At 40.8% G+C, this 10,015-nt stretch overlaps 1 protein-coding gene across 2 annotated transcripts; it reads right to left on the bottom strand.

The window, feature by feature from the left end:
• Window positions 1–501: 501 nt before the first annotated feature.
• On the bottom strand, window positions 502–5,836 carry LOC144066344 (uncharacterized). 2 transcript variants are annotated; one of them, XM_077589796.1, is made up of 3 exons: window positions 5,308–5,836; window positions 3,173–3,912; window positions 502–2,483 (listed from the first exon to the last, which is right to left on the bottom strand). In XM_077589796.1, exons 1-3 carry the CDS (start codon window positions 5,369–5,371, stop codon window positions 2,376–2,378), a joined length of 912 nt encoding a protein of 303 aa, XP_077445922.1. In that variant the 5' UTR covers window positions 5,372–5,836; the 3' UTR covers window positions 502–2,375. The 2 variants fall into 2 exon arrangements, with proteins under 2 accessions (XP_077445922.1, XP_077445921.1); XM_077589795.1 differs by having other exon boundaries at window positions 502–3,912.
• Window positions 5,837–10,015: the final 4,179 nt, after the last annotated feature.

Genomic DNA, 10,015 nt, shown 5'->3' with positions numbered 1-10,015 from the left:
AATCATTAAACGCTGTTTTCAGCTGGATTTGACCGAATTTGAGAGCATTTTGAGCCGTTTGGCGAATGGACGTCTATAGACGTTTTTTTGCCTCCATCGCGATATCATCCAGTATTTGTATTTAATCATTAAATGCTGTTTTAGGATGGATTTGACCCGATTGCTGTCATTTTACGGCTCGGTTCTGCTACATCTGCCTGCCCAAGAGTGCTTATTCCCGGACTGCCATTGATGGTAGACGAACATTGATTTTTACTATAATTTGGACAACACCGGCGGCGGGCCGGATTAAAAATCCTAACGGGCCGTATATGGCCCGCGGGCCGAGGTTGAAAAACTTGTACACACATGATCCGGCGGGGCGAGCGTTCGAATCCCGTTTCGGCGAAACCTCCGTTCGGCCGAATGAACGTTCGGTGGAAGGTCCATTCGGCGACCTGCCCGTCTGTCAAACGTCCGTCGGCGAAACGTCTTTAGGCGAATCATCCGAGTACCGATGATGTCGCTCACACTGGTACTCAGTGCGCTCAGGGAGGTTGTCTTTCTGCTCAGACCAACAAAAAATTAGAGGGAACTTTGGTTCGGAGCTGAATGAACCAATCACGGTGAGGTATACGGCTCTGGAGGGCGGGACATCGGCCGGGCTGTCCAGTGCCTCGCTCACTCACTCATTCATTCCTCCAATCAGCTGGGCGGAGGAGAAGCCGTGAGGCCGATCACTCCGCTCGGCGCGCACACTCCTCCGCTGCTCTCAGCATAGAACTGAATGAGGCGCTATGATCCGTGATCCAGCCTGTGTCAGTGTCTGTAGCCATCTCCGCGATTGAAACGGAGAGCGAAAGTGCACATGCGCCACAAACCCGCGCGACTGAATGTGAAAGATCAACCCGAGACTCATTCCAAGTGGAAAAACATATTACAGAGCCCCAGAGATGTCTCTTTCAAAGCCTGCCGTGAAGAGAAAGGTCGGTGATGAGCACAGACAGTTTCAAGAAAAGTGGGGAGTGCAATATTTCTTTGTTGAACACAGGGGCACCCCGACGTGTCTCATTTACACTGAAAAAGTTGCGGTGCACAAGGAATACAATTTGAAACGTAATTGTTCTATGAGACATGCTGAGGAGTACGAAAAATACCAGGGAGATGAGAGAGCCAACCAGGTTGCCAGTCTTAAAACGCGTCTTCTGAGGCAACAGGATCTCTTCAAGAAGGCTACCAAAGACTGTAATGCAGCAGTCAAAGCTAGCTACGCCGTTTGTGAGTTGATTGATCCTGTGCTAAGTGATCCCAAATGGCTCATGGACTTGGCTTTTCTTGTTGATATCACACATGAGCTTAATGTACTGAACAAGAAGCTACAAGGCCAGGGGCAACTTGTCAGTGCTGCCTATGACAACGTGAGAGCATTCTGCACTAAACTTGTGTTATGGAAAGCCCAGCTCTCTCAGACAAACCTTTGCCATTTCCCAGCATGCAAGGCTCTCGTGGATGCAGGCACACCATTCAGTGGTGAGAAGTATGTTGAGGCCATTTCGAAGCTACAGGAGGAATTTGATCACAGATTTGCAGACTTCAAGACACACAAAGCCACATTTCAAATTTTTGCGGACCCCTTCTCCTTTGATGTGCAAGATGCCCCTCCTGAGCTTCAAATGGAGCTCATTGACCTGCAGTGCAACTCTGCACTCAAAGCCAAGTTCAGGGAGGTGAGTGGAGAAGCAGACAAGCTTGGGCAATTTTTGAGAGAGTTGACCCCCAGCTTCCCTGAACTTTCCCGAAGGTTCAAGCGGACCATGTGCCTTTTTGGGAGCACATACTTGTGTGAGAAGCTCTTCTCCACCTTGAACTTCAATAAGTCCAAGTACAGGTCCAGACTTACTGATGAGCATCTTCAAGCTCTACTGAGGGTCTCCACTGCTTCCTCCCTCAAGCCAAATGTGACTATGTGAGAAGAAGCGCTGCCAGGTCTCTAGCAGCAAGGAGTAGGCAAGAGAAGCCGTGTTCAGAATATTTCATGTTCAATGTTCCATTCAAGTTCAGAAAGTTAAAGGTTAAAGAGCTGTTAATACAGACATTTGAAATGGAATAAAAATAATTCATTTTCTCTACTTAGCCAGCCAGTGTATATCTACTGTATGCTCATTAGTATTATTTGGTTTTGTATTACTGATTGATTTATTTTTTATTCATCTTTAAGTTAATTTATTTAATTCATTATTTTTTGTTAAAAAATAAAGATATTTGATAACGTTGGAATGTTTTATCAGTGCTTTTCTTGTGGAAATCCTGATGCGGCCCAGTCTCACCCAGACTCGGCCTCTAGCGGCCCCCAGGTAAATTGAGTTCGAGACCCCTGCTTTAGAGCATCTCTCTTCTCAAAAACTGTATTGACCACTCTGGATGTGTACTGCCACCGTGTTGGTGCCACACGAGGGAGACGCCGCTGGCAGATTTCGTCCAGCAGCTGTGTGCATCGAGGCGATCTAAAAAAAAATGCAGCAAAGCCATTAAGGTGAGGGAAAAATATTTTGCTTTCTTTAAGCTTTGAGGCCCCCTGAGTCAGTACTAAATTAAGCTGATGTGCATAGCAGTGTATGAATAAAGCTAACAGTGCTCTCTCCTTAACTTTAGCCTGCACCCCATTAAATCCAGAAGACATGACTGCTGCACCGTCATAACACTGTGCCACAACTTTACCCAGACATTCATTTTCCACCAAAAATTGGATGATAAGACCTGCAATGTTGTTGGCTTGATTCCCACTGGTAACATTTTCAAATCTGACGAACCGCTCCTTGACACCTCTGCCCGTGACATAACGCAGAACCAGTGCGAGCTGCGCCGCGTTACTCGCGTCTGTCGTCTCATCCACCATAACAGTGACAAACGGTGCTTTATCAACTTCCCTTTTGATCTCTTCCCTCATCACTTCAGCAATGGCAGTGATCAGGTCATTTTGTAATTTGCCCGACGTCCCACTAAACATATTATTAGTGGACAGGTGGTAATGTAAATCTGTGTTTCTCTCAGCAATGAAAGAAAGAAGCTCTACATAATTTCATTTGTTTGGGGATGCAGCGCTTGCATCGTGTCCCCGAAATGAAAGTTCCTGCTTACCCAAAAAAATGACACAGTCCATCAGTCTTTTTAAGATTTCCCTATTTTTCTTCACCTTTTCGTTGTGGCACTCCGTTTCCCTGCGCACTTGCTCGTTAAACTGTAACTCCACTCGGGTTTCCCCAAAAGTTTTGGAGAGCACCGTTGCTTGTAAGTGTCCGGCAGAGCTTTGGTGTCTCGTTGCTGCTTTGGTTAAACAAGACAAATGTGCAAATCCAGTGTTGCTCCAAACACCATGTCCATTGGTGGCAAATAACAAGCACTCCCAGCAATACAATTTGCAGTGTTCCTCGGAGCCCGTAAGCCAGGGGTAGCGCTCGTAGTTAGCGAACTGAAAGCGGCGGACACACCCTTTTCCCGGTTGTGACAGGGTTGCTAGCTTTGGAGTTGACCGCCCTTTCTTAATGATATCCAGCTTTTCTTGATAAGTCCGTCTTGAAAATGGCTTTGACAGTAAATCTGCAACCAAATCCATTACGAGATCATCTTCACTCTTGAAAAGCTCACCAGATGACCAGGTGACATCTTCCTCCTTTTCGATGGGAGGTTGATCTTCCCTCTTTTGCTGTTGAGGCAGCTCTGCTTCCTCTTTAATTTGGGGCCATGCAGAGGTGTTTGCAGGCTCCGCCCCTCCACTGGCTCTGCTCAGATCCTCTTCTATCTTAAAAGACTCCTCACCAGTTGACCAGGTGACATCTTCTTCCTCCATTTTTATTTCAAGTTGCTCTTCTCTCTTTTGGTCTTGAGGAAACTCGGGCTCCTCCCCTTCGAATTGGGGGGGCTGATTTCTGAAACCTGCAATGACACAAAGATAAATGATATACAGTCATACTTCTAACCAAATTAATTGGCTCCAGAACTTTTTTCGCAACTTGAAAATTTCATAAGTAGAGGTGTACTATATGTAATTTTTCTAATTTGTTCCACGGTCCTCACACAACTACCAGCTAAACCCTTTAAAATTAATAAAAGCATCCCAATTTTGTATTAAAGATGTGAGCAAACAAGCAATGAGAGAAAATGAGGAAATGATTTATTAAGGTCTTAAAATAAAAAAAAAACATGTGAAAATGTGCCCTACACTGCTGAATTAGTTCCCTCCGCGGCCGTTATTATGGGAGACGTAATACCTGTGTTCGTCTGCCAGATGGCGGCAAGAGCATTTCCTACCAGGGCTGAAAGCTACATTTGACCCTTTTACCTGTGCCCTGTGCGTGTATGTGAATATGTGCCGCGTTGCATTTGTATGGTATTTAATCACTTAATAAAGGGAATTGCAATCATTAATAAGAGCATTTGGTTGAGGTGGACAGGTATGTAAGAAAGAATCTTGAAACATGGATAGTGGTAGTTGTGAGACAACCAATTGAATTGAATGTGTTTATTGTGCTTATAGAAGATAGAATGAGAGCGATGAAATGAAAGCCTAGTAGAGGGTAGCAATGTTCTAAAGTGAGAATCAATGCATCCACGACAATATATATAATAAAAATGAACATAAGGAAATCCATTTTGGGGGATTTGGTAACCTGGATCTTCTTCATATATCTCGAGTCACTCATTTGCATATAATAATTTCATAACCTGAAAATTTCATACCTAGAGGCATTCGTAAGTAGAGGTATGACTGTATTTTATAAACTGTCAAATCCAACTAGAAATCCTTTAGGTTAGACTGGGACTCTAAAGTCTTATATTGGCAGTGGAATAATTTACTAATCTGCTGGTTGCCACAGTAATGAAATTAAACTGAAGAGGACACCATACATTCATGAGGTTGCCCACGTAGCACAAACAATCACAGTCAACAGTGAACTGTTTTTAGTGTGTTTTACTAAGAAAGGGACTATTGGTTAGTGAAGTATCCTCACAGGCCCTTAAAATTTTCCCAAATCCGTTTTGAGCCACCCGAGTGCAAATATTCTCTTGTATTTTTGAGATGTCTAGTTATTTAGAATCCTTTTATAAAAAGGGAATCACATTTTTATTTGAATCCTTTTTAACTTAAAAGGAAAACTGACAGCCAGTCTTTTTTATTGAGTGAAAAAAATTGTGAAGAGTCACCATTCAGTTTAATTTGTTTTCTAAATTAATATTTTTGGATTGAAACCCACGGACCCACGGACCCACGGACCCACGGACCCACGGACCCACGGACCCACGGACCCACTTGGGATATTTTCTTATGACCTTCATCATTATGAAGCACGTTGTCACCATCTGGTGGAGGAGTGATGACATTGTCTGCTTGCATTCCTTCTGCTGAGCTGCAGTTCACAGTCTGGGCCGCTCTGTTGGCCCCGGCCAGATTATCTTCAGTTCTTCCAGTTGACCCGGTGACATTTTGCTCCTCCTTTTTGATTGGAGGTTGCTCTTCTTTCTTGTGCTGTTGTTGAGGGAACTCTGGCTTCTCTTTGATTTGTGGGAGCTCAACTACCCCTTCAAGGTCAACAGACTCCTGGCCATCAGCACCAAGATCATTTCTGAAACCTGCAAAGACACAAAGATAAATGATTCACCATTTTCCAATTAGAAAATGACTGCATTTCTTGTTCACAGAAATGAAACCAAACGGAAGAGGGCACTGTTAGAATTATTATGTAATATTCTATATGTGTTGTAAGCATTTTTCAATAAGTAGTAAAGCTATAAATCAAGTCATGGGAAGATGGACTTTTTTCCTGCACAGTCCTCTCCTCAAGGGCAAAGAGGCCACGGCGTTACGGACACTTTTTCCCAGCAGGACCAAATGAGACTGTTATGTCGGGGCTCCGCCAGCAGATTTGAAAATACGGCTTTGTTGACATTATAATACTGCTTTGTTGACATTATAATACTGCTTTGTTGACATTATAATCCTGCTTGGTTTACTTAAGAATGCTTTGTTTACCTTATAATGAAAATATTATGCACCATTGTTTTGGGGTTGTCACACCATTTCATTTTCAGACTGTTGTTTTTCTAAACCAGAAGGTGTTATTGTACTGATTACATAAACATGTTTTTCGAATGTCGCGATTAAATACAATGATTCAGTTACTAGAATTTAGAATGCACTGGGGACTAAGACGACGTCACATGGCATTTTCCTTGCAAGTGTAACCAGAAATGTTGAGAGATGTTTTTCCTTTTTTAATTAAATATTACTAATAATGATTTAAAAGGTTTGAATCATTATTCTAACAGGCACCATACATTCATTTCGTCACAATGCAGTACTTACTTCTGTAGTTTTCTCGTCAACAGCAACACGAGTTGAAAACTGTTTATAGGTGCATTTTTCAAAGTATGGCACTATTGGTCAGAAAAGTTTCTTCACTGGTGATGTAGCTCCTTAAAATTAGTCAAATCTTTTTTGGAGCCTTTTCATAGTAAACATTATTTTATGTTTTACATTTTAATCTAGTTAAAATGCTTTCACCAAAGGGGAGGCATTAAAAAAAGCATTATCTTTTATTCAATAGCAGGTCTATTATCATTTCTACATACAAGCACCTCTACATACGAGCAGCTCAAGATACGAGGAAAATTTCAAGCAAATAATTCTCTAGATAAGAGAAAAATTTTGAGATGCGAGAAAGCCAGGTGGCCAGGACATGAGAGGCTGTTTATCATTGTAGCGCACTGTCTTTTTTGCTGCATCTGTTTCGTGTATAACAGATATCTACAAGCACTGGCCAGAGCGTTGCATTTTTTTCAGTGTTTTTTTCCGTCACTCAGCGCAAATGCTGGAGTGATCGCTAATACGAGCAGTATAGTATATATTACTACTCGTTGGCTGCTCATAAGAACATCAGGGGCACTGGCTCTCTCCCCAGCAACTCCTCGTGTAATATCTCTGGTCGCAACTATCCCTCTTTGTAACGTCTCTGGGAGCACTGAGCGGAGCGTTGCATTTTTTCAGTGTTTTTCCCCCATTAGCCTGCTAGCTCCAGTTAACGGAGCGATCGCTAATTCAAGACTACTTCTCATTGGCAAGTGGTCGTGGGTTATCCTATTGTGAGGACATTTGTGTGCATCATTTTCGGAATATTTTGAAGGAAATACAACAGCAAACAGCCCATCGATAGCGAACATGAGGGTGGAGGCGTGGCAAACAGCTAACCCGGAGAACGAAGGTAAAAAAAAAAATTAAAAAATAGATTTCAGTTTTGTGTAGTTACATTAAACGTCTGTTTGAGTGTGTCTGTATATATTAATCCAAGTTAATTTAAATTTGTTTGTTCGGTTACGAGTGCGTTGCCGTGGAAAGTCCCCCCCTATGTCCCTCTCTGTACCCTCCGCGAAATCTGTCTAATTTTAGTTTTATTAAACACATTTTATTACTATTAAAGCGCATTGCCATGCAAAAAGTATGTCTAATTTTACTACTATTAAACACATTTTAGTCCTATTAAACCACTAGTTATTTGTTACTTTGTTAATAGATGGCGAATTAGAACAAATAAAAATGTTTTTCCATCCAATATCCTGTTTTTGGTGTTTCTTTAGAGCAGGGGTCGGGAACCTTTCTGAAAGAGAGAGCCATAAACAATTCCCATTTTCAAATGTTATTCCTTCAGAGCCATACTCACAATTTAAAAGTCAAAATACATGATATGTGCGATTTTTTTTTGTCATTTTGCCACTTTTAAAGTACAAAAAGTCTCTGAATTATTTTGGCAACATTATTACGCTGTTGCCAATCAATGAATATCAATGAGTTCAATGAGTATCAGAGAATGAATGCAGAAGACTCAAATCAATGCCACAGTTCCGACGTAACATTCCTATTGTTATAGGCTCCAGCACCCCCTATATGAGATTTACCATTTCAGAAAATGAATGAATGTTGGGATTAAAAACAGTGGGAGAAGCCCAACGTTGCCTCGGCAGCAAACCCCGACTGGGTGGATGGTGCATTTCCAGACGATTTTCTGGCACTCGGCTATCAGATTCAAGTATTCGGCCTTTCTAAGGTGGTCTCGATCCCCTCCTCTGATGGTACTGCTAGTTCTATGAGGTGAAGTGCTCTTGCCTTGGAGGACCATACCTCAATGTCTGTGCGGAGTGATGTAGTGATGATCTCTGATGATAGTTAATATTCTAATTATTTATAAGCTACATTTGAATTTTAGCATTAAATATGAAGTACTTTCACAGCTCTATTTTTTGAATTTTCAATTTAGAGCATGCAAATAATCTTTAAGGAAACGCATTGAATTTGGGTTAGCAGAAGGAGACTGCTTCTCAACAGGAAACAGACCAACGGTAGTGCTAGGAGCCCGGGTGCTCAACCTACAGTATAAAGAAGAAGCACTAGCACAACCCAAAGTGGGAACGTCCATAGCAAGTGTTGCTGACCTAACCATACCCGCCCAACGTTTTGTTTGCATAAACTCTGTCCTACATCGCTGTCGTGTCACTGTTCAATGGATAGAGTTGCAAAGGACACCAGGCTGAGCGGTTCTCCACTGTTAGAGCTCCCTCTCCATCCTGCAGTCTGGTAATAAACCTATTTCCTTTAAATTGATCCCGCTCTTTTTGTGCCTGTTCCTAAAGTTGTATTACAGACCTAACAATAGCGATTCAAATGATTCAAATACAGTAATACCTTAAGATACGAGCTTACTGCGGGATCGAGCTATGTCAATTTACTCGTATCTCAAGTCAATCTTCCCATAGAAATGAACACAATACAAATTAATCAATTTCCATCCTATAAAAACCCACCAAAATTTGTTCTAATTTACTACCGACTCACAATTGGGAACCATCTGGAATGCTCATATCTCAAATTTGTCTTGTATCTCTAGGCAAAAAAATTGCTCAGAATTTTCCTCGTATCTCAAATTTCTCGTATGTTGGAACACTTATATGTCAAGGTATTACTGTATAAGAAAATTGAGTGTCGTTGAAGATTTTACTTACTTCACAATTCTATCCGAAATAGTAGAGCCTACATTAGGAAATTACAAAGTAAATAATCAATAATGTGATCTAAATAATATGGAAAATGTTTTCACAGTAAAGGCATGCCTAAGAAATTTGAAAAAATATAGTTTTTGTCTATTGATTTGCTAGCAAATCCAATAAGAATAGTGTTATTCAAACATGATACATTTTAATGAAAATAATTGATATATTGAATATAGGATCTAAGAAACATTAGTAGAAATATGGTGTGAAAGACGATGAATTTGCTCAAAATAAATAAGTAGTACAATGTCCTTATACTTTTGTCATATTATAAGATGAATCACTTTTTAAACCGATTTAACGGGTCATCTTTTTGGTAGTTCCAATAAAGCTCTCTTTTTGGTGAAAAATACTTTTGGGGTCTTTTTGTTGACAAAATCAGCCTTCCAAATTCAAAGGTGACACAAAAGAGAAGCGTTATTTGCCAAGATTTAAAACTAAGAGGAAAATGAATACATTAATTTGAACAGTTGGACAAATTAATTTATAAAAGATTGTTTTCTTTCTACAGGTGTGAAAATACGGTAACTTCATGTCTGAAATTAATGGTAAATTGTTTTTATCTTTTTGATGTTGAAGGGGATTATTGGTAGATTTTTATTTTATGTGTAACTATTGGAAAAACATTGAGTAAGAAAGTTTTATAGGAGATGATAGACAAACTACAAAGGGAATGTAATGTTAAATGTTTGCAAAAAAATACTAGATTGGGGTAATATTCATTTCAAACTACTACACCAGGGGTCACCAAACTACGGCCCGCGGGCCGGATACGGCCTGCCGGCACATTTGGAACGGCCCTCTGAACAATACCAGAGACGCTATCGGAATTTTTTTTTATTTTTTATTTTTTTTTGAATTTTTTTTTTTTTTTTTTTTTTGGGATGCGGCCCGCTGGCACATTTGGACCGGCCCTCTGAACAATACCAGAGACGCTATC

This window comes from Stigmatopora argus, chromosome 20 (genome assembly GCF_051989625.1).
Source record: "Stigmatopora argus isolate UIUO_Sarg chromosome 20, RoL_Sarg_1.0, whole genome shotgun sequence".
Taxonomy (NCBI): domain Eukaryota; kingdom Metazoa; phylum Chordata; class Actinopteri; order Syngnathiformes; family Syngnathidae; genus Stigmatopora; species Stigmatopora argus.
Note: the sequence above shows the minus strand (reverse complement) of the source record. Positions and strands in the feature narration are given on the sequence as shown.